At 47.3% G+C, this 24,972-nt stretch overlaps 1 protein-coding gene across 5 annotated transcripts in view; it reads right to left on the bottom strand.

The window, feature by feature from the left end:
• Positions 1-24,972, bottom strand: part of AKAP13 (A-kinase anchoring protein 13) — a 184,106-nt gene that overhangs the window by 87,197 nt on the left and 71,937 nt on the right. For 4 of the 5 annotated variants that reach the window (XM_054713359.1, XM_054713358.1, XM_054713361.1 and 1 more), the window contains exons 1-2: positions 8,518-8,575; positions 3,363-6,465 (exon numbers count right to left, since the gene is read on the bottom strand). In XM_054713359.1, coding sequence (XP_054569334.1) covers positions 3,363-6,465; positions 8,518-8,541 — 3,127 coding nt within the window. In that variant the 5' untranslated portion in view covers positions 8,542-8,575. Of the gene's footprint in view, positions 1-3,362; positions 6,466-8,517; positions 8,717-18,760; positions 18,945-24,972 lie in introns of those variants that run through there. The other variant, XM_028132592.2, reaches the window with a different exon arrangement.

Raw genomic sequence — 24,972 nt, 5'->3', positions numbered from 1 at the left:
TATAACAAAGACATGATATAGACACAACAAAAACATGATTTAAAGACATTGATAAAAACAATGACTGATAAATTGATTAAACTCATTCTACTATCTCCCTATATACCACATTAAGAGTAAAAACACTTTCAGAGTGTTTCACTCATTTCCCTTGTGATGAAGTATTTGCAACTTTAACTTGAACATCACACGCTCTTCGAACTCGAGAGAAAGCAACATATAACTGACCATGTCCGAAAAAGGGTTCAGGTAGGAATATTCCTACTCTGTCTAGAGTTTGTCCTTGTGATTTATTAATAGTCATCGAAAATGCTGGCGTCACAGGAATCTGTCTTTGAATTAATTTAAATGGGAGGCCAGTGTCAGACGAGGACAAATCAATTCTTGGAATCAGAACAACCTCTCCTTCCGCAGATCCCATTAGTACTTCAGCTTCGATTATGTTAGTTCGCAATCTTTTGATAATAAATCTAGTACCATTACAAAGACCCCATGTACTATTGTGATTTGTCATTAGCATGATAATTGCACCTACTTTCAATTTTAATTTATGACCTGGCATACCTGAAGGAGTAATACTAATAAGAAATTCGATTGGAGCTTTATATGTATCGCGCATGTGCGAGTCAATGTTTATTTTTAAATTGCCAGTGCATACATGTGCCGGCCGGCCGGTCGGATAGACAGACAGTTGGTCACTTAGCCTTTTATATATGTAGATTTTGTCCTAATAGGGCACTGTGACCTGCACAAGCGTCTACTTTAGATTTAGGAAAGTTATATTTCTATAAACAAACCTTTATAAATCTCTCCTTTCTTTGATCCTGTAATTATATAACCTTACTAGCAATTTAAAAACAGGCAAGGAAATCCGAAGAACCGAACTCAGTCCTATATTTCAAAAATGTGATTCAATTAAAAAATCTGACTAAGCCAGGCCCTAGAAGCATTCCTTGACCAAGATATTTCAAGGTGAACCAGAGTAGACTTTTTAGTGTTGTTGAGTTTTGTTTTCTTTTCTTTTATTTACTTGGGGATGTGATTTTTGGCATGACCTTGCTCTCCTTTACCCATCAACTGATAATACGGCTTTTTGGCAAGCATTGGCCAGCCTCAACGGTAAACAGTGATTGCTGACACTTGACTGGCCTGGCTCACTCATGTACGAGCAGTTTCCCACAGGCCTGTGCCCAGTGCTCTCGGGGCAGGGCCCATCCCCTCTTTCTAACCAGAAGTGTGTGTTTTCCCCCTTTCAATTTCTATTTGGCTTAATCCACAGCAGCAAACAAAAAAACAGAAGCCGGGGCCATGGGGCTCCTTCCAAGTCAGCAGATAAACTCAGGTCCCCTCACTCTTGCAACAGGCTGGTTACACTCATGAATGGAATCCGAACCTCCTAGAAAATACCCTTTTGCTCTGAGATCACACGCAGGGGCTTTTTTCCAGGGCGATGTGACCAGGGGCTTTCCCCAATCCGGGCCATTTTCTGAAGAAAGCGGAGATTTTGATCACTGGCCACTTCCCTCTGTAATTTGAGACCATGGGCACTGAGCACATATGACTCCTCTCGGTAACTGAACAAGTCGCTCGCCCACACATATCAACCAACAACCCCAAACCCAGAGATATTGGTGAACAGGCGTTCGCCTCATTTTCCTTCCTGAAACTTTAAGATCTTTGCTATACTTACGTGGTAATAAATACCCACGTCTGAAATCCTCCCTGGTTCCTACCTTTTCTCAGAGGACACTAGAGGCACAAAGCTCATACAGTTCACATTGCCTCGCGTTAATTTTTACTGAGCCAGAGAGAGAAATCATTCCGGCCCATTGGCCAAAGTCGCAAGCACCCAAAGGAAAGGAACACAGCCAGGCGTCAGCTTACAGCCATTCCCATTCTTCCGAAATGTCAACCTGACCGGCCCCCAAAATAGACTTGTTTTTGTGCCTTATTTTAAAGAGTAGAGACCTTCTCACCGAGATAGCAGCCAACAAATTTCTCCCACTAACAATATAAAACATTAATAAAATTAAATCCTAAAGTCACCAAAAAATGCTACCGAAAGTTTCTTCAATACCTCAATTGAATTTTTTTTTTTTTAAAAAGGTTATAAATGATTAACAATGCTTTTTCGGGGAAATGACAATTGTGTTTGCACTGCTCTATTTCCTAAGCAACGCCTTTTCGAGTTCTGTTTGTTCATGTCTCTACACACCCCACCCCCACACCCTTAACTCATACTACACTTAAAGGCATTTTCAAAAATTAAGAAAAAGCATCAAAAACACAAGCCAACAATAAAAACAAAACAGGCTAGGTCTTACCTACAACAGCCTGGGGTCAAACATGGAAACGGGTCCTCTGTCTATACCTGGTAACGGGTGGTGGGATCAAAGCGAACCGAACTGACCTTGACAGGTTTCGGGAGTAACACGGAGCCTGGCTCCAGCTTCAGCTCCGGCCCACTCCCAGGGAGAAGTTTGACTCCGAGAGCTGCTTGCGCTGCGCAGCGGTGGCGCTCTGCTCTGTGGACATGGAGCAGGCTGCCGGGGGAGCAATCAGCTCCCTGCAGCTGCTTCACCGAGATAAGCAGACACCACGTCTGCCCGGTGACAGCAGCTCACAGACTGCGCTGGGGCGGAAATCCTGCATCCGATGCCTGCACCGGGCAGGGGCCTGCATTCCCAGACTGCTGCCCAAAAGCCACAGGCCATGGGACTCGAGGTCTGGTCCTAGAGCAGGAAGAGGAGGGGGTCCCCCCCCCCACACACACGGATGACCTAATACCACCATTTGGGATGTTAGGCCATCGGCTTAGACTGATACTTACAGCTAAGTTATTCATGAAACCACTCTGACTCTAAATGTGCTCAGAACACAGACTAGGAGAGGGGAAGGAGGAGTTTCAGGCTTGTAAATGAAACACTCTTTTTTTCAGCACTGTCTCTCATGGCTCTGAGAAAAGGCCTAAGCCATGTGAATACAGGCACCTGCTAAATTCCTTTATCATTTTAGAACAGCAGGGACCTAGCAGACATGGCACTCCAGGTTAAGAAGACTGTACCCCCCCCCCCCACCCCACCCCAGGGTGGCAAACAGCACCTACAGACTCAGGCAATCAAGCCGGGGTCTACAATCCAGAAAGCAACATCTGTTTGGCCCTGGGGGGGGGGGGGGGCTGGGAGGCGGGGGGACGGGGGGGGCGTGCCTCTCCTGGGGGTGGCGACTATTCATTTAGCAACCTGCCCAATGAATGCAAGACCTCTCACCAGCCAGGACACCTCTAATGCTACTTGCCCATCACAGAGACAGACGAGAGAGGGAATTTGTCTCTCAGGTTAACGTCATGTTGTTTCGCTCACCTGTTGCCGGCTCAGGTCCTTGAACCGGCGGAATCATCTTCTCTGGCTCCTCCCTTCCAATAAAACAACCTGCAGGGCTCCCGGGTGTACTGCCCGCTGCTGGGGTCCCCGCAGGCAGGAGGGCGGGCACTTTCTGGGCGGAAGCGCTCTCCAGCTGGTCAGCCCCTGGTCCTGACTCTGCAGGACCGGACGGTGGCATGTGACTGATGTCCCCCTCTGTGAGCAGGGCTCCTGAGGCCTTGACTCGCTCGATGACGGCATCCACTATACGACTCGCAGCCTCCTCGATGGAGTCTCCTCCCTTAGGCAGGTGGCCGGCCTCGGCAGACACAGCATGAGGGACAGGGGGAGCGCCCCTGTCCCTGCTGGGGGCCTTGTCATCACTGGTGGCGAGCCCGGTCTCTGCGGGGCGCTCCTTGGCAGTGGGCTGCAGGGGGACGGAGCGTGTGCCGTCCATCGGGGCCTGCTCGGAGGCATCCCTGCTACAGCTGAGGTGGGCTCCCTCCAGCTTCCCTTTCTCCCAAACAGGAGGCACCGTCTCTGGGGTTGCAGCGCCCTGGAGGTCAGCCCCACCTTTGTCTGGTAAGGCTCCTGGCAAAACCTGGATCCCATTCTCCTGGCTCAGCAAGCCTTCCGGAACGGGGAGGTCTGGGGCGCTGTGGGATAAGGCCGTTCCTCTGGCTTCCGCAGTTCCGCGTAGAGCGTCACCCCCCGCGACATCCAGTGCCATGTTTCCCCTCGCCGCGCAGGCAGCGGTCTCTCCCTGGGCTTGAGCGTCTGTCACTCCATCCACCGCGAAAGGTCCGTTGCAGTCAGGAGCCCGAGATGCATCTGGTGACAGACCCGGCGGCGGCGGGGAGCTGCTCTGCTCTGCACCCACGGCTTCCTGGCCCGCGTCTGCAGCCAGCCCTGCTCCTGGTGGCACCAGGCTCTGTGCGGCCCCACCTTCAGTCAGCAGTGAGGCTGGTGGGGCCACTTCCTTGTTGTGTTTAGTTTCTGCGTTCAGACAGGCCGAGGGTGTGCCCCGGGAACCACCGTGTTCAAGTGCCGTGTCCCGGGCACAGGCAGCTGAGCCAGGTTCTCCCTGGACCCCTGGGAACTCCTGCCCCGGAGGGTCTGGTCCCTGCCCTTCCCGCCGCGCCCCTGAAGGACGAGTGTCTTCCTTAGTGGAGGCGCAAATCACTGCTTTAAGTCTGTCACCTTGTCCCCAAGCTGCAGAGCTTTCTGGAACCACCGGGTTGTTTCCTTCTTCAGTCACATTGGAATCAGAGGCCAAAGGGGCGTCAGCCACACGGAGCCGGGAGGAGTCGGGGCCCCCCTCCCTGTTCCTCGCTTCAGGGGCTGCTGGGAGGCGGGGGCCCTCCTGCTCCCCACCGAATCCTAGAGGACTGGCGTTCCCCATGCTGGGCGGAGGGTCCGGGGCAGTGGGGGCGGTGGGCAGGCCTGCTGCGCGGTCTTCTAGTGGCTTCTTATCTGGATCACTCCCACCTCCGCCATCTCTCCAGTCTGTAGCGGGACGTGGCTGGGGAGTTGCTGTTCCCTTTTCATTCTGGGAGGGGACAAGGGAAAGGGCGTCGTCCTTCGTTACTGATTCACCGCCTGGACTGCCTGCCGGAGAGCAAGTCCGGCCTGCTGTCCCCGCCTGGTCTGGCTCCGGCCCTCGCTCTGCTTTGGGGAGAACAGCGTGTGGCTGCGGCCCCACTTCAAGCGCATTTGTGAGAGGCGTTTCCGAGTTCAAACCTCCTGTTTGGCCCTCTCTGTCCAAAACTTCAAGGGGACAAACACCCACATCTTCCGGGGTGTCTCTGCCAGGGCCAGGGGTGACGGTGTCAGCCTGTGGGCCTTCCGGGCAGACGGCAGTGGGCGGGGGCTGTGCGTGGGGCGGGCCCGGGGCGGGGCCCACGGGCGGGGTCACTGTGTCACCACGATGCTCTGCAGCCCGCGCACCACCAGACGCCCCTGCGCTCTGTCCACCTGCAGAGGCAGCTCGCGGCTTCTCGTCTGCAGGTGGGGAGCAGGTGGGCGGCTTGTCGTCCTGGCTCTGAAGATGAGGTGAACTCGTTTCTGCTTTCTCCTTCGGCAAAGCATCCTTCTGTGGCCGGGGGACGGTTAGATCCGCGGGTGACACTGCCCCGCCCGTGTGCGCTAAGGGAGCGTCCTCTTGGACGCTGTCTGACATCTTGCCATTTGCAGCAGCTGGAACGATGGCAGGGCTCTGATCACCAGCACTCGTGTCACGACTTCCGGAAGTTTCCGTTTCGGCAGTTTTTTCCGTAGGGGCTCCTCCATTACTCAGCACAAGGACCGACTCAGCCGGCGGGTCACCGTCCAGGGAGCTGGTGGCGGGCACGCAGTTTGGAACCATGGCTGTATCCACCGGCTTCCTTGTGTCTGTGACGTCAGAGGCGGCAGCTGCACTGACATCAGAGTTCTCCGATCTTTCCTTTGTCCTTTCCCCAGCTTCGAGCACCTTCTTCTGGGTGGTAGCATCTGGGTGCATGAGACCACGTTCCGTCCCCTCTGCAGTGTCTGGGACACCAGCATCTACTGCTGAGCTGCCTACCTGTTCACCTGCAGGGACATGCGGGGCCGGGCCTGACTCCATGAGTGTGACCCCCGGCAGGGCAGCACCCCCACTGCTCAGAGACCCCTGGGCTGTGGCCACTGTGGCAGATGTTGCTCTAGTTTCTTCACTTCCGATTTCACAGGGTGGAAGGCCTTCTGTCCCCTTCTCCCCACAATCAGACATGCTCTGAAGGCAGCTTTGGGGATTAGACAGAGTCTCAGAGTCCACGGCAGGCTCCGCCTCTTCCCCTTTTCTCTCCACGCCTTTATTTTTCTTCCTACAGGAACAATCTGTGTTCTCTCCCTTGCCAGCGCTGGAGAAGTCAGAGGGACGTTCCGCCTGCGCGGCCGGGATCCCGGGGCCGCAGGGAGAGCTCTCGGCGCCGGCAGGAGGAGAGGGAGGCTGCGGGCTGTCCGTGGACGCTGCTGTGCAGGGAAGGAACGAGCCCTCGGCATCTTGGGCAGTGAGCAGACCTGAAGGATCCTGGGCTGCCACCATTAAGGGCATAAGATTGTCCATCTGCTTGAGGTTTGTTTTCTAAGAGGAAATGAAAGAAAATGTTTAAAAACTGTTCATGGGAAAAGATGTCACTGACACCTATAAACAAAAATCCAGTTGGAGAAAACGGATGACCATTCCAGCTCTTCTGAGGATGCACAGAGCTGATCTAAGTAAATACAGAGACGTTTTCTCCTGTTTCCGAAATCACTTTTCTCCCTTATAGCTCCATAGCTGCTAGTATGATAAAAATAAACAATAATATAAAAGGTGAGCCCAGCCAGTGTGACTCAGTGGTTGAGCATGCACTTATGAACCAGGAGGTCATGGTTCGATTCCCGGTCAGGGCACTTTCCTGGGTAGCAGGCTCGATCCCCAGTGGGGGGTCTGCAGGAGGCAGCCGATCAATGATTCTCTCTTATCATTGATGATATCCCAATGATTCGGGATTTCACTAACTGTTCCATCCTCCTCAGGAGAGACCACAAATGGTTAAATAAAAACTACAGGATTGCCGAAACCGGTTTGGCTCAGTGGATAGAGCGTCGGCCTGCGGACTCAAGGGTCCCAGGTTCGATTCCGGTCAAGGGCATGTACCTTGGTTGCGGGCACATCCCCAGTAGGGGTGTGCAAGAGGCAGCTGATCGATGTTTCTCTCTCATCGATATTTCTAACTCTCTATCCCTCTCTCTTCCTCTCTATTAAAAACAAACAAACAAAATAAACTAAATAGGTACTTTGACAAAAAAAAAACAAAAAATAAAAACTACAGGATTGCTCCCTAAGGATGTCATTTTGATCAAGATAAAAAGAAAGCTGGTTTCTCTCTCTCCCTCTCCCTTCCTCTCTGAAATCAATAAAAATAAAATAGATAAATAAATACGTAAACAAAAGCTTCTTTGCTATGCTCCTTAGCATATTCAAAATTAGCTTGCTTCCAGTTCCTGTTGAAAGCATAACCGTTTCCTAAAAATTACGAAAGCAGCTCATTAAATTTAATAACAGCCGAACATGACAGAACAGAGACTGGCAGAAACAAGTGGCATTTCTTGAAAAATGTTAAGATGCTCCTAACACATGCATCCTCGGACAGTTTCCGTATCTCATGTTTTTTTTATCAACTATTCCCATACCGTAAGGTAGCTTTAACACCTGCAAACTGATATTTTCAGTTGGACTCTGATTCACCCAGGAAGGAAAGCCCGACTTCCTGGCAGTCATTCACAGGAAAATAATATGACACCTGTTCTGGAACAAACACGACTGGGAAAGGCAGAGGCAAGCTCCTCATCCGACTCCACAGTGGAGTGTGTTGGCCTGCTGGCCTCAGAAATAAGGCCTGCTCCCCAAGCAGCTTCTGGCACTGAGCTGACCCTCGGTGACCTGAAATGAAATTATTGCCCAGCTTTTTCCAAATCAAATCATCTCTGAAATAAACTGGGTGGAAAAATGATCTAAACTTAGCCTTTCAGATGTTATGGCCGGAGAGCGGCACCCACATGACGTTCGCATTATCCATAATCAAAGCTATCAGGGAGTCTGTAACGTTTTTATGTCTGGCAACAACTTCATCTTGGAGGCCCTGAGTGGATTATAAAATCTTCATTTTTTTGGGTGATCTTTGGACCATATAACTATCGATTCAAATATAGCAGCACTATCATCACTCATCTAACAAGTTGTGAAAAGGCTTTCTTCTGAGGAAATCTGGTTCTTGCTCTTTAGCAACAATATCAGAAGCTACTTTGCCCGTTTAGTTTTATAAAGTTAAACCAATCAATGTATAAAGATAAACAGACAAATTTCCTTTCACGCCAGGAAAATTTAGTTCTGGTTGTTACATATTTCTATATCTGCAATGTGTCTGTGTATCTTTCATTATTACAAAAACGTGGCAAAATCCAATGAAAAACTCTCTCAGCCTCCTGCTGCTACAAACCCAACACTAGTTCTCATCTATAAGCAGAAAACTGCTTTATTTACAGGTTTCGCAATCTTTAAGGGAAGCGTTTGGGTTTTAAATATAGCCAAGGTTCACTGGGGGAAGGAGTGAGGGCACAAAGGCCTTAAAATGGAAATTTGCTGCCTTACCATCAGCTGCTGTTGGATGTTCATAAGTTTAAAAATGTGCCCAGTGCAACTGTCCGCAGGAAGTGGGGGTTCATGGTGAGCCTGGGTCTCTGAGGTTAATGTGTAGACATCCAGCTCTCGATGGTGCCTCACGGAACAGTCTCCACAGGGAATTTCATAGGATAAACTGCTCCAGGAATCGGGTTCTCCAGCGTTCTCCCTGTAAGCAAGCAGCCTACGGTTAATACAGCTCCGTCCTGCCTCCCAGGCACAGGTTTAACCCTAAGACTCACGTAGTATTGCCACCCTGACTGCCTTTCTTTTTTTTTAATTGATTCCCGAGAGGAAGGGAAAGGGAAAGGGAGGGAGGGGGGGAGGGAAGGAGGGAGAGAGGGGGGGAGAGGGAGGGAGGGAGGGGGGGAAAGGGAGAGAGGGAGAGGGAGAGGGAGAGGAAGAGGGAGAGGGAGAGGAAGAGGAAGAGGGAGAGGGAGAGGGAGAGGGAGAGAGAGGGAGAGAGAGGGAGAGGGAGAGGGAGAGGGAGAGGGAGAGGGAGAGGGAGAGGGAGAGGGAGAGGGAGAGGGAGAGGGAGAGGGAGAGGGAGAGGGAGAGGGAGAGGGAGAGGGAGAGGGAGAGGGAGAGGGAGAGGGAGAGGGAGAGGGAGAGGGAGAGGGAGAGGGAGAGGGAAACATCATTGATGAGAGAGAATCATTGATCAGCTGCCTCCTGCATGCCCCACATTGGGGATCGAGCCCACAACCTGGGCATGTGCCCTGACCGGGAATTGAACTGTGACCTTCTGGTTCATAGGTCAACACTCAAGTACTGAGCCATGCTGGCCGGGCCATCTGGTTTGGACAGTTCCCCAGTGATTCGGGGTATCACTAATTGTTCCATCCTCTCCACGAGAGGCCACAAGTGGGTTAAATAAAAACTACAGGATTCCTCCCTAAGGAATTTTGATCAAGAGAAAAAGAAATCTGGGTTCTTAAAAATAGTTAATGTTATGCTAACAACCCAATAATGAGGAAATGTTAAGGAGGATGACTCTAGCCTGGTTTTCAACAGAAGCCAGGCTTGTTAAACATTTCTCTTAAAATTGGCTACACCAAACTGAAAATGGAACTCCCATTTGACCCAGTAATCCCACTCCTGGGAATATATCCGAAGAAACTAGAAACACCAATCAGAAAGGATATATGCACCCCTATGTTCATAGCAGCACAATTCACAATAGCTAAGATTTGGAAACAGCCTAGGTGCCCGTCAGCAGATGACTGGATCAGAAAACTGTGGTACATCTACACAATGGAATACTATGCTGCCATAAAAAAGAAGGAATTCTCATCATTTGCAGCAATCTGGATGGAATTGGAGAACATTATGCTCAGTGAAATAAGCCAGTCAATGAAAGAAAAACACCACATGATCTCACTCATTTGTGGATCATAAAGAACATTATAAACTGATGAACAAAAATATAGATAGAGACAGTAAAGCATCAAACAGAATGTCAAATTATAGGGGGAAGGTTAGGGAGAGGTGGGGGAGATAAGAGATCAACCGAAGGACTTGAATGCATGCATATAAGCATAACCAATGGACACAAAACTCTGGGGGGTGAGGGCATGTATGGGTGTGGGGTTGGGGGGGACAATGGTAAGATATGTACACATATAATACCTTAATAAAAAAAAAGTGTGAAAAAAAAAATTGGCTACACCACAGACGGTTATATTGGGTATGGAAGGACCTATCACTCCACCCATGCAATGCAAGGGCACTCCCACTGTTGTTAACCTTAGGTGGAGGAAGCACATTGAAGATTCTTAAGTCATCACACAGGGAAAACCACTCCAATGACGTATCATGTTCTCCTTGTCAATATGATGATCAAATCCTATTCTGAATGAAGCCTTGGTTACAAGAATTTCGAGTTCAAGTTTTTTTCATTAAAAGACAGAACTTTGCTGAAACTGGTTTGGCTCAGTGGATAGAGCATCGGCCTGCAGACTGAAGGGTCCCAGGTTCGATTCCGGTCAAGGGCATGTACCTTGGTTGTGGGCACATCCCCAGTAGGGCGTGTGCAGGAGGCAGTTGATCGATGTTTCTCTCTCATCGATGTTTCTAACTTTCTATCCCTCTCCCTTCCTCTCTGTAAAAAATCAATCAAATATATTTTTTTTAAAAAGAAGCACCCTCTTTTAAAAATAAATGAATAAATAAATAAATAAATAAATAAATAAATAAATAATAAAAGACAGAACTTTGCTCAACTCATATCATTACAAATATACCTACCTTCTGTACAAATAAAGCCGACAAAGGTACAGGGATGTGAAAAAGCATCTCAGCTAAACCTCAAAACATGAAACATCATCGATCTGCTGCCTCCTACACCTCCCCTAGTGGGGATCAAGCCAGCAATCCGGGCATGTGCTGTGACCAAGAATCAAACTGGTAACCTCTTGGTTCCTGGGTTGACACTCAACCACTGAGCCACTCAGGCTGGGCTGTAAATTTAACTTTGAAGCTTGGTTTGATAATGTCACTAACTCTAATTAATTGTCTGATAGACATTACTGGCATATCTGCTTACTTAGATTAGCACATATAGACATCTATAGATATAAAAGCCTAAGCGACCAAATGACCGGTTGCTATGATGTGCACTGACCACCAGGGGACAGACGCTCAATGCAGGAGCTGCCCCCTGGTGGTCAGTGCACTCCCACAGCAAACCTCCTGCATCCGGCCAACCTCCCACGGTCCTTCCCCCCAGCCGGCTGCCCCAATCGCAGGCCAGGCGGAGGGACCCCACCTGTGCACAAATTTGTGCACTGAGCCTCTAGTTCTCCAATAAGAAAAAAGCTTTTGATGGCATAACTTGCTCTACTTACCACCACTCAGGACGCTCTTTGTTAAGGCAGAAACAAAAAGTGATACAATCCCTTCCCAGCAAAATTAGTTTCTATTAACCTTCCCTTTCTAATACGTAAACCTTGGGAAATTCCCTTCTGCAACAACCACCTATTGACCATCTACCTCTCCCATGCTCTCCTTCCAGAGGAATGTGCTTCTGTTGCTATAATTACTTCCAAGAGCTGACCCTCCAGGCTCCCAATTCACTGTCCCTGTGGCCTTTTCTTGCTTCCTAGCCCGTCTAGAGACCAAAGACTATTCACTGCAATTCTTCTCCCACGGCAATTCTCCCATGAATACTGACACTCCTCCAACCTATCTGGTCAGCGGGTCTGCGTTCAGCAAGTACTCACATGCCAGGCCCTATTCCCATGTCCTGCGGGAGTTTATCTCTGTAGCAAGGGGGACAAGAGCATTCAGGTAAATAAAACACCTAGGATTCTGGAAGACAGCAAGAGCCACGTAGAAAGATAAAGCAGGTATGAGGGCTGCGATTTTAAATATGGTGGGTGAGGGAAGACCTCGCTGAGGTAACACTGAAGCCAGTACATTTTCTGCTGGGTTCAGTACTGTGTAAACCTTTACTAGACCCACTAATAAAACCTGGCAGCGCTCTATGTATAAGAATATTCACTGCAACTTTAAGTATAATTGTATTAAAAATTAGAAGCAACCTAGCCAAGTCAGTAATTAGAGGGCAGTTGGTTAAATTAAAGAACAGATCTACAGACTATTAAAAAATAGCCATTAAAAAATAAAGCGAGTGCATGAAAAGGCCAGAATTTGTACCCAGACTTTCCACTTCCACAGTGATACCTCCTCTATAGTAGTTTCAAACTTTGACCACATTCAAATAATATAAACTGTAAGTCTGATATAATATTTATGAGAAGCTAATCAGGTATGCTAATTAGGTTTTGTTATCATAAATTTTACAGGATCCATAGCAAGTTTTCAACTGTAGGAAACCACAATTAAGAGGCCATTCCTCAGACACTGGGGTTATAGCATCCAAACTGAGTATCCACATCTGGCTCCTAAAGTCAGGATTCATGTATGTGGTACAATAACATTCAGTAAGCCCAGAGTGAAAACTAACTTCCCAGGGTCCTGGCTGCTATGCACCAATCCACAGCCACCCAGCCTCTGCTTCTTACCTTGTCCAGCATGGTGTAACTCACAACGAAGTTCAAATTGGATGTTCACATACCGTAAAACCCTGTCAAACCAACTGCAGACAAAAACAACCCATTTTTTTTCTAATACTAACAACACTAGTCATTCAGGGGAAGTTCAAAGATACATCGGTTGAGGTACAACAAAAAAGTCCGATCGAACGTCAGAGAATAAACGACGAAGATCAACAAGGTGTCGGTTTGTACTCACTTGTGGCTGCCCACGCACCACGAATACCGCAAGCCCATTCTACTCGGGTCCGGGCCTCACTCTGCAGCTTTAAGAGAGGGGAGCCGCGGCCAGGTCGGCCCTGCCCAAAGGCGTGTTTTGCTCTCTCCTTCTGACAGGAAGTGCAGCACCTAGTTCCTTATTTGAGGGCCGCTGCAGTCTCTTTCACGAAACCACATCACCATCACAGTGCCAAGCCTCAAGGAGTCCTACCAACTCAACCACAACGCCACTAAAATGGAGCAGGAGAAGCTAAGTTGGGGGGTGGGGGAGGGAATCAGGGAGACCCCGAAATGAACAGGAGGCTACTCACTGTGGGGAACTCATTGCCAGGCTAGTTATGGATTCATGCACATGCAAATTCACTAGAAATTTTAGCACTGATAAGTTTCTCTTCCCCCCCCCCTTTTTTTTTTGGGGGGGGGAGTTACTTCCATTTCTCTGAAGCTCAATGCCCTCATCTGTAAAGTGAGAATGCCAAGTTCATTGTGAGATCAAATGCATGTGAAGGGTTGACATAGTGCTTGGCCCTCCCAGAGTGCTACTGGCTGCTGTAGTTCTAATGAACAAAAAGAAGGGCGTTTCTGAGTATGAGTCATTAAAAATAAAAAGGCACAGGAGCCTTCGAAGTAACTGTCAGGCAACTACGCAGGCGCCTTCCTAAACTATTTACTCCAGAAAACTTGAGAGGAAAATGGGGCTTTAATTCCCTAGTGTTTCAAGGGATAGCATTCCAGTTGGGGGTGGCACCGACCTGACAGAAGTATGTCAGAAACTGATGGAGCAGCCATGCCATACTCATTCACTTAAGGCTGAGGATCCCCTTACTGCCCATGAGTCTTCGTTCCTAGCTCTCCAAATAAAGGGGCCGCTACGTTCCTGAGAACTGGACGAGCGTGCTCTCATTTAATCTTTTGCTGTTGCTAATCCTCATCCAAGGGTATTTTTTCCATTGACTTTTTTTATTTTTAAAAAGAGTAATTTTTTGGGGGGTGAGGGCGGCCGGGGAGTGGTCAAGGGGGGGAAAGGAGACTTATGTGATACTTTAAACAATAAAGAATTTAAATTTTAAAAAAGAATAATTTTTACTCCTCTTAATGATAAATGCAGGTAAAATTTTCAAGTCACTTGTATGACTTCAAGGAAATTTCAAAATTGAACAACAACATCAAAAACCAATGTGTGATGGTTCCTAAAGGTTGGTGTTTTTCAGAGGATGGAAGGTGCCAACTGATCCTTCATTTGCTCACACGCAAATGTCACGTCCTATCACAGGTTCATGTTTTCTTCCCCTAAGGTCTATAGCGAAGTCGGAAATATTTCCCAAACCACATGCTGTTGCCACGGAGAATGTGTTCTCACGGGCTAAGATGTGTAACCTCACAACTCTTTGAAGAAACACTCCGAGGCCGAAACACTCAGAGGCTGGGCATCTGCCTGCGTAGAGCAGGGAGGGAAGAGAAGTGGACAGAAGGAAGCACAAGACATACGGATCGGCTCTGTTACTGCAGCCCACTTCCACCACCAATCCGTGTTCTCAGAAAGTCCACACAGTGTAACCAAGTCCACGGGCTTGGGAGTTACAGCCTCGTTCCAATTCCCGCTCCATGACTTGCCAGCTATGGCGGTCATCTGGTGAAGTGAGGCTAACATGCCCGCCCCCTAGGGGTTAGGGAGAGGATAAAATATATGAGAATTTATGCAAAATGCCTAGCAGAAATACAGATGGCAACTGGTGCTACTGTTTTATAAATATAAGCATTATCCTCAGAAAGTGCATTTTGTAATTTCTCAGCATGTTGCCAGATAGAGAAATCCTGAAATTATTATTTGAATGGCTTTGAAAAAACAAACAAACACAAAAAGAAACTATGAAATGTCAAAATTCTAAAAATGCTTCAGTGGAAAATTTAACAGAAAAGGGGGAAAAAGGTAATTGAAAACCAGATCTATGAGTCAGTGGAATCAGTTTGGTTAAAAGACTGACAATATCACCAAACATGACTGCTCATAAAATCCTATCAATAAAGCTTAAAAACAGCAGGCTTGTGAATCATGGCAATGCTGCCTACATAGCCTTGGGCAAGGTATTTAGCCTCCCTGTTCTCTTTTCTCATCGGTATGGGAGTCCAGTACTGACCACACTTTAGATGTTTGCTGAGAAATTTTAATGAGAACACATGAAAAGCACCAATGTAGCAGATAAATGTTAATAATAAATGTTACTGCCCTTCCCTCACTTTCTAGTTTCCACTCAGTTCCAGCACCGTATCTTTACTAAAAGACAAAGACCCGATCGTATGGTGAGAAAGGAGGGCAGGAAGATGGATGAATGAATACATGGATAAATGAACTGATGGACAAATGGACAGATGGATGTGACTCAGGCTAGATGAATGTAAGGCATATTTTTAAAACCCTGGCTATTATTTTGTGCATTTAGTTCATTCTTTTCTCCCCTAAGGAAGAGCAAAGGCTCCAAACTGGCTATGCACCAGATGGGCTACTAAGGACCCACTAAAGAGTACTTGAAGGGATCGTAAAGAGGCAATCACTATGTTAACAGAACATCTTGCTCAACTGCACTCGGCTCCATTGTGAAATACGTACACTTGAGTAGCTACTCTACCCTCTGACCTGAACCCAGGTGTCAAGTGCAAATGTGTCAAAAGAAGGACCTGAGAAACTAGAGACACTAACTCTCTGCAAGGGGCCACATCACCCACCACAGGAGACCATGACTCACGGCCTAGTGTCTGCCAGGCTGGGCCTGTGCACGTGTGTCATCCCAAACTGGGCAGATCGCTGGACTCTGACCCTGGGCCTGGTTCTGTTACTTTTAGCCTTATGACTTTGGGAGCTCACTTCATCTCTCTGGCCTCAGTTCCCTCAATTACAAAACAGGGGTATACCTACCCTCCACACTCATTAAATTGTCGCAGGAATGAAACATAAAAAGACTGGCTAAATGTAACCGACGATACGTTTAAAGCCCTCTGATGGGTAATATAAACGTCAGGTTATGGGACTGAGACTCCTGTTTCCCTCAGGCAAGGAGAGGCGAGGACTGAATGGAAAACTTAGAGCCTTTTCCTCATCAAGTGCCAGCCACACTCTACCCCAGTGGTCTCTTCCTGAGTCTGCCAGATTTCTGCAGAGGGAATAATGTGGGCCTCAGAATTCCACAGATGTGCATGTAACAGCAGCTTGACCACTTTTCTATAAAGCACTGAGCTAGTCACTGGAGTTCTCTGAGCCTTCATATTTCATCAGTAAAATACATATAATGCCTATTTAAGAAAGGCTGTTATAAGGTTGAAATGAAATATTACCTATAACATACCAACAATGCACTGCAGGCATTCGATAAATAAAGAGTTGTTGAACTGATACTGAAAATGAGATGGTTATGAGGACAAACACTTTTGCACTCGCTCTTTGGACAAATGAAATGTTTCGCCATTTTTATGTCAATACTCTACAGTTAAAACCCTTAAGAGAAATATTCCTTTCGCAAGGGTGGCCGCATTGTAAATGATTCCTTAATGACCTAGAGTTCCCTGTGCCACTGACATCACAGCCTGTGTCAGAGCCAAACTAATTCTTTTAAAGTGTTATCTATTCCGCTTGGGAATAATTTCAAACTCTTATCAAGTAGGGACATCCAAATGCTGCCTGGAAATATTTCAAGATTTTGGAAAAATTTCCTTAATGGATGAAAAACTGATACAGACCTAGAGGGAGAGGAGGAAAATTAAGAAAAGGGCAATAAGAGAGAATATTTTTGTCAGTCACTCTGCTATGCACTCTGCATGCATTCTTTTGTTGTTGTTGGTGTTAATCCTCACTCGAGGATATTTTTCCATTGATTTTTAGAGAGAGTGGAAAGGAGGGGGAGAGACAGAGAGAGAAATGTCGATGTGAGAGAGACATATCAATTGATTGCCTCCTGCACACACCCTGACCAGGGCCAGGAATGGAGCCTGCAACTGAGGTACGTACTCTTGACTGGAATCGAACCTGGGGCCCCTCAGTCCGTGGGCCATCACTCTACCCATTGAGCCAAACCGGCTAGGGCTCTCCAAGCATGCTTTCATTTATTTATCAAAGCAGCCCACTCTTACTTGAAATTCTAGCAAAGTCTACTGATATCACAGTAAGACTGGGGGACTTAGTAAAAATCACCCCATAAGCTTTTTAAATTGCTAACTATGACCCAGCACTGTTTCTGGGCGACAGAACCGCAGCTTAGAGGAACAGCCAGAAGAACCCCGGTTCGGGCTGGACCTGCAGCGCCGCGCTCACGCTCTCCGCTTGCGGTCCTCTATGCGGGTTTCCGAATCTGCCTTTCCCCTCCTTACTGTGGGATGAGTGGCCTTCCCACATAGCAGGGGCAGCACTGTGAAGCAAGCCACGCCTCTGCTCCAAGCACACACACTCGTTTCCTTTAAGCTGTGCTGCAACGGGTCTTGTGACACCCTCACCAAGCATATAATGCAGCTGTGGTAATCACTTCATTTCCCCATTTGGATGGCAATCCTTAACCAACCCCGCCTCCCAGCAAAAACCCTGGGCCCTAAGATCACATTTAGGGGAGCTGCGTTGGGACCGCCTGATAGTTACACTAAGGCACTTGTTTCAGCTACTGGAACGAGGCCCGTCTCCCGGAGGCCAGGAGGCGCGCAGCAGAGGGAATCCAATCACCGGCCAGATGGGAAGTGCGCAGGAATGGAGCCCATCGCTTCTGGAATACTGTCATAGGGGAGCTCAAGTCTCCACAGCTCATTTGAGATGCAGGGCGCCCGCCCCTCCTCCCGTCACTGTATCTGCAGCGCCCATGACAAAGCCTTCTGCAAAGAATCTTCTGTCTGGCTCAACTGGGAAAGCTGTAAGCGTGGCACGTAACGCAGAAACAAACAAAACAGCTGTTTATATGACAGTGAGTAGCATTACATTCAGACATCTCTTCTGGGCCTTTGTACACTGTCCCACACTCACAGCTAAAAACAGTCAACTATAAACTACAACTAAATGAAGTCTACCATGAGCAAAACATCTGAGAATCAGAGAACACTGACTTAATTTCCAAGGATCCCTCAACTGCTAAAGACCATAGAGCCAAGATTCATTCTTCAGTTACGGAGCAGAAAGAAGATAATGATCATAACACAATAAAAATATATTAAATAAGAAAAACTGTACTTGAAATTTCTGCGTTTTATAAATATTCCAATGGGAAAATGTTGCCTGCTTTAATGCATTTATTTTTCTATTTACAAAAGAAAAAAGAATCCGAGTATTTTAACTAATAGCCTTTCTTCAGAAAACTCTCTGAAGAGTCAGACTGCATGACAACCGACAACACACACACACACACACACACACACACACACACACACACACACACAGGCTTTCCTACAGCGATTTCCAAGACAACTCGGTTGCTTTTTACTGCTATTCACACGAATAGACGATTGCTCTGATTTTATTCACAGAAATTACATTCCAACCTAACCTCCGTGGTTCAGTATATTTTCTGCATGCAGTTATATCCAAGTACTCACTTCCAATGAACTCTTACAAGTGTTGAAGACATACCACAAAAAAGGTACGGCTTCCTCTTGTACTAAACAGGGATCAACTAGACACATGGCAATAGAATGCTACCCCCACAGACAAGACTTCTAACAAGAGGCAAGAGCGGCGCAGGCAGGGAGGCAGAGGAGAGGGAAATGGTGGTGTGACTTACGTGGGTCCCTCTCACAGTGAGGCAGGAGCAGGCTCACAAGCCTCCAGCAGAAGGCAAGGCACGGAGCTGCGGTTCTCATTTGCGGCAAACACACCGAGATGCCAAGTGGGTGGTACCAGCATGAATCAGGGGTGGGGCTGCTGGGGAGGGGAGGGGAGGGGAGGGGAGGGGGAAGGGAGAGTGAGCACTTACTCGGTCAGAAGCTTGTGCAACTTGTGATGACCCCGCTGCAAGGCCAAGCTCGCAGGTGTCGCTCCTTCCTGGTTGTGGACGCTGAGCGCCCCGCGGCCACCTGGCTTCTGCAGCAGGAGCCACGCCAACCTCAGCAGTCCCAGCCGCACGGCGAAATGCATCAGTGTCTCGCGGGGGCCCCCATCTGCAGCCGGGGAGAAAGGAGAAGAAGCCAGAGGAGAACGTGAAAAACAACAGCAAACCAGCAGAAAGACAAGTCAGGTGAACACCACGATCTCCAAGGACCTAAGATCCTAAAGCGAAGGCCACAACATACAACATGAACAATTTTGTAGTGGCCGAGGAAAAACAGCTCTCAAGGGAAAACAGAATAAAGTTAGAAAAAACTATGAGAAGAAAAATCTCCAATAGGAGACAGTTCCACAAGAGGATCAAGCCACTTCTACATTCCAACTTAATACACCTAATTTATAAGGGTGGCTCCACACATATACTCTTTTCCTTACCAAAAAAGAGCGGGTGGCCCAGCAGGCGTGGCCCAGTGGTTGAGAGTCCACCTATGAAGCAGGAGGTCATGGTTCGATTCCTGGTCAGGGCACATGCCTGGGTTGTGGGCTCGATCCCCAGTGCAGGAGGCAGGCGATCAATGATTCTCTGTCATCATTGATATTTTTCTCTCTCTCCCCCGCCCCTTCCTCTCTGAAATCAATAAAAATATACATATTCTTTAAAAAGTGGATGTAGGTCACAACATGGGGATCCAACGGGAAGAGTTATTGATTTTTTTTCCTTTTGTATCCGTTTAAACGCTAGTTTAAACCTACAATTTAGGATTAATCTCTCTTTCCTCTCTATATCTATATATTTTTCCTCTGATGTTCCTTTGTATTTTTCCTCTGTTCTGAGAGTTACTCAGCTGTGTTTTCAGATCACTAACTGCATTTCCTATGATGTCAATGGGTCCTCTGTCCCAGTCTGAATTGGATTATGCCATGGGATTCTGGATGTCCTCGCATCATGTCAGCCAACTCCCTGTCCATCTTTGCCCTCATTGTGATGGCTTTTCTGCAGATGTAATTAAAGCCCCTAATCAGCTCATTTACTAAGGAAGAGGTCCCGGGTAGTCTGGGTGGGCCTGAGGCAGTTGGAAGGCTTCAAAGGCAGGGCCGGTTTTCCCCGGGAGAGAGAACCCGCCTGTGGGAGGCGGCTGGCGGTGTCTATGCTCCAGAGCTCCATCCCGCTCCGTCTCCCCTTCCTACTGTCTGAGGACCACGCTCTCACCACGCTGGTGAGTCTGAGCTTGCCTGCCCATGACCTTCTATTCTCGCCCTACAAATGTGGGGCTTGCTTAGTCAGCCCACACAATCACGCAAGCTAGTCCCGATAATAAAATTTTTTAAAATATATTTTTATCTCAGAGAGGAAGGAAGAGGGAGAGAGAGATAGAAACATCAATGATGAGGGAGAATCATGGATCGGCTGCCTCCTGCACACCCCCTACTGGGGATCCAGCCCACAACCAGGGCATGTGCCCTGACCAGGAATCAAACCGTGACCTCCTTGTTCATAGGTCGAAGCTCAACCTCTGAGCCATACGGCTGGGCTCCCTGTAATAAATCTTAATACATATCTGTTCCCCCTAATGGTTCTGATTCTCTGGCTGAAACCTGACTGACGTACTCATTAAACCCATTTTTCTCCTTGCTGCTTCCTTCTCTAATTTCATTATAAGTCTGCCTTCTTCGATCTTTTAAAGGACAAATGGAAAATCTCCTCTAAATTTTTCTTTGGTTTCTTAAAGAAAATTATACTCAGAGAGCCTTCCATCTGAACACTCATTATATCTTCCCATTTCCTTCATGCTGTAATGCCATTCTGTAGGCCATATGTTGGCTGTTGGTTTTCCTGGTTAGCCACCCATTGGAAAAATCCCTATGTAGCCCCGCTCTTACCCACAGAGAAGGTGTAGGAAACGCCGAAGTCCCCCTTGCTATCTACTCAGATGCTGGAAGCACCTCTGTACACACGTGCCCAGATGTGCAGAGCAAGCTGATGTGCCCGGTGGGCGTTCAGCTATGAAATGCTAGCTGGGGGCATCTTCTTCACATTGCCAGAGTTCCTAGCCAAGCAAAGTGCTGTAGGTTCTGTGAACAATAGGAATCAAAGCCTGTGTGTACTTTTCTCACACCCTCGATCCACCCAGAGGCCCTGCTGCAGTCATTTCCGAATCTCTATCTATGAGACGCCAATACCCACATTCTTTCTGCTATTCTGAGCTGCCTCTCAAATACACCTGAAGCTCATGTGACGCAGGAAATCTACACCCCGTGGGGCAGGAGAACAAAAGGCCGGTGTGAGGCGTGGGCTCTTGGGAAAATGACACTTGTAATCTTGCGACAGAATCAAGGTTTGACAGGCAACAAAGCCTGGAGGAGCGGAGGTCCTGCCATTGCTAGAAACTGCTTGTCTTGGGAGTCAAGATAGTAGGAATCCTCTGTGAAGAGAAAAATCCCCCAGCAGCCTTTTCATATTTCATTCTTTTCTTTTGTAGTAGCTATGACAGCTGAAAAATACACAAATGCTAGTGAGTGCAGCTAAGGAAAAATTTCCATGAAAACCTAAGGAACAAGTTTGAAACAGGCAGCAAATGATTATGGTTGAGGTTCTATTAACCAACATCAGACACACAGAACTGAGAATGCACAGGCTGTTTTCAGCGAAGTCTTTCTTAAGGCCGTCTCCTCCTCCTCTCCACCCAAATTTCTCCTTGTGGGAGGATCCCCGCTCCCATGACGGGGAGATTTCCTGTTCTCCTAGTCATACAATACCAATGACTAAATAAGAATGAGATGTCCCCAGCATGTTTCTCCTCCTTACTTTAGTCTTCAAAAGGCTCACCCTCTTACCTGCGAGGTATGCTGATTGCTACCGTACCAGGTTCTTTCAGGAAAAAAAAGCATCTTAATTCATCATTTTCACTAACCACTGAGGCATTAAAAAGCTAAAACAACTAGCCCAGTCGGTGTGGCTCAGCAGTAGAGCACTGACCCAAGAACCAACAGGTCACTGGTTCAATTCTTGGTCAGGGTAGATGCCCGGTTGTGGGTTCCATCCCCAGTAGGGGGCGTGCAGGAGGCAACCAATCAATGATTCTCTCTCATCATTTGTTTTTATTTCTCTCCCTCTCTCTTCCCTTCTGAAATCAATAAAAATACACTTGAAAAAAAGAAAAGCCCTAGCAGATTTGGCTCAGTGGATAGAGCATCGGCCTGAGACTGAAGGGTCCTGGGTTCAATTCCAGTCAAGGGCATGTACCTGGGTTGCAGGCTCGATCCCTGGCCCCGGTCGGGGCTCATGCGGGAGGCAACAAATCGTTGTCTCTCTCTCACATTGATGTTTCTCTTTTTCTTTGTCTCTTTCCCTCCCTTTCACTCTCTCTAAGAATCAAGAGAAAATATCCTTGGGTGAGATTAACTAACTACATACATACATGTATGCAATTAAAAAAAAAAAAGCTAAAACAACTGATACTTGGTAACTCACAGGGAAGGTACCCTTACCCCACCATCTCCCCCCGCCCCGCCCCCCATGAATCCTTACTGCATTTAAGGCAGAACTAAGGCTAAAAGAACAGTGTGGAGGCTGCTTTAGGCAACTAGAGATTAAAGAACACTTAGAATTGAAATGGACGAACGCCCTCTTGCTCATGTTTAAAGTGAGGATTAACTTTAGAAATAAATTAAAGCAAAAGAGAAACAGTCTCATTATGCTGTTCTTTCCTTTTATAAGACACGTTCCCTTCCCTCATCAGAGCTCAAAGTTTGTCTCTAAAAGGTTGCTGCATATCGGCCCTGGTAAGTTCAAAATGCACAGCTCTGCTAACTAGCGCACACTATCCAAATACATTTTCCTCCACTTTATACGTGAAGAAATTGAGAAACAGATTAGTATTCTGCACAAACATTTGCAATGAAGCCAGGATATAAACAAACTGACTCCACTGCCTATGTTCTTTCCCGTTCACAATCTGAAAGCTAAACCAGAAGTTCGTAATTTCACGTTCATTCCTGCGGTTCAAGGCAGCTATAAATCCCTGAAATTATATGTAAATTTCTGCAGGCCTATATGTATTTTTTTTCCGTAAGAGAAACCTGAGCTGTTTTAAAAGGAGCCACTGACCTGAAAAAAAAAAATTTTTTTTAAAGCTCTGCATCCAAACAATTAGTATGAGGATTAAGCACAAATCTTACACGACTCCTTTGTACAAGCATTAAGCTGGAATACCAGTAAACACCCTCGCTTTTAATAGCAAGTAGTCCTGTTAGGTAACAAGTGCCCTATTTACCTGTTTCATTATCCCAGGCCACAAGCTCACTTGGTACCTTCTTTCTTTTAACAGCTTTTAAAAAGTATTAGAGGTACAACTCGACGTGAGCAGAATGTTCCTCTACATTCATCCTGGAACAGCAAGCAAGCCTCTCTCAACTGAAGCTACTCTGCCCTTAAAATACTCAGTCTCTGGAGACTCTAATCCACAACGGATTGAACAGTTAAAACTGCAGAATTCGAATCTAGCTCCTGAGATCAGATTCCTGCTCGAAATTGTTGACTCAAAGGCAGGCATATATATCAAGATCTTCCCATGCATTTCACCTTGTAGAGTATGCCCCTAACTTGTTCATTTTCGTTTGTTCTTTTAATTATGTTTAATGTATGTAAAAATTCACTTTTGTACAGTCTCGTGACTTGGAACACATGCATGTGTTCTTATAACCACCACTGCCACAATGTAGAACCACTGCAACACCCAAAGAATTCCCTCAGATACCCCTCTGCTGTCAGCCCCTCCCCACCCCTAGACTTGGCAACGACCAATCTAGTTTCTGTGCCTGTGACTGTGCCTTTTCCAGAATGTCTCATAAATGAAATCACACAGTAAACACCCTTTGGACACTGACTTTTGTACTTAGCACAATGCATTCCAAATGCATCCAAGCTGTTGCACATGTCAATAGTTCTTAGTGCTGAGTAATATTCAACTGTGTGGATGTACCGGCTTGTTTATATATTTGCCGAGTGAGAGAGATCTGGGTTACTTCCAGTTTTTGGTGATTATAAATAACTTGCCATAGGCATACTTGTGCGAAGATTTTTTGAGCGAATGTAAGATTTCAGTTCTCTAGGATGAATCGGCAGAAGTGGAATTGCTGGGTCATACAGAAAACTGCCCAACTGTCTTCCAGAGTGGTGATGTCACTCTGCACTCCCACAGAGTGGAAGGGAAGGTGAGGACAGAGCGAGAGAAACATCGATGTGAGAGAGACACATCGATTGGTCGCCTCCTGCAAGTACCCTGACCAGGGCCGGGGTTCGAGCCTGCAACCGAGGTGCATGCCCCTTGACCTGAATCGAACATGGACCCTTCAGTCCGCAGGCCGATGCTCTATCCACTGAGCCACACCGACCAGGGCTGGCATTTTTAACCTTAACTTTCCTCATAGGTGTGTAATGGTACCTTACTGAGATTTTAATGCATTTTCCTAAGTGTCCACATTTGATTTAACCTCTGCTAGCATTGCTTGAGCAATTATACAGCAGAAGCTTAAGAAGCACACGGAAAGTCCACAAAAATATTAAAGCTGGCCAGTTCTATGAAAGACAAGGAAGCGAAGGCCCAGAGAGGGGAACTGATACGCCTAAAGCTTCAGACCTGCACTTTTTCTAATACAGCTGACCTTTGAACAACAAGGGGGTAGGGGCACCGCCTGCGCAGTCAAAAACCAGCATAAACTAAGTCAGCCCTCTGCACAGGGGGATTCCCAACCGTGGACAGAAAACACGCGTCTGAGAGCGCCTGCGCAGTTGAAACCCATGTTGTTCAGGGTGAAATGGATTTCTTGTTAATTTGGTAACATGAACAAACTATCCAACTCCCGTGCCTTCTTTAAACAAACAAACAAAACCACAGAAACACCATGAGCTCCACACGTAACCACTGCAGCCCATCCTGACAGAGATGCATGAATGGCAGCCGGAATACGCATTCCCAGGCCACGCAGACGCGGTGGGGCTGTGGGCATCTGGCCCCAACATTAGGGTCTGGAAAGGCGCTCACGCCCTACACGAGGGCAAACACGCTGATCTCTAGGTCTTGGCATTGCAGAGGGTTCTTGGACTCTGTATTAGCAAGAAAAAGGCAGGAAACGTCATTT

This window comes from Eptesicus fuscus, chromosome 25 (assembly GCF_027574615.1).
Source record: "Eptesicus fuscus isolate TK198812 chromosome 25, DD_ASM_mEF_20220401, whole genome shotgun sequence".
Classification (NCBI taxonomy): domain Eukaryota; kingdom Metazoa; phylum Chordata; class Mammalia; order Chiroptera; family Vespertilionidae; genus Eptesicus; species Eptesicus fuscus.
This window is presented reverse-complemented; position numbering and strand designations above follow the sequence as displayed.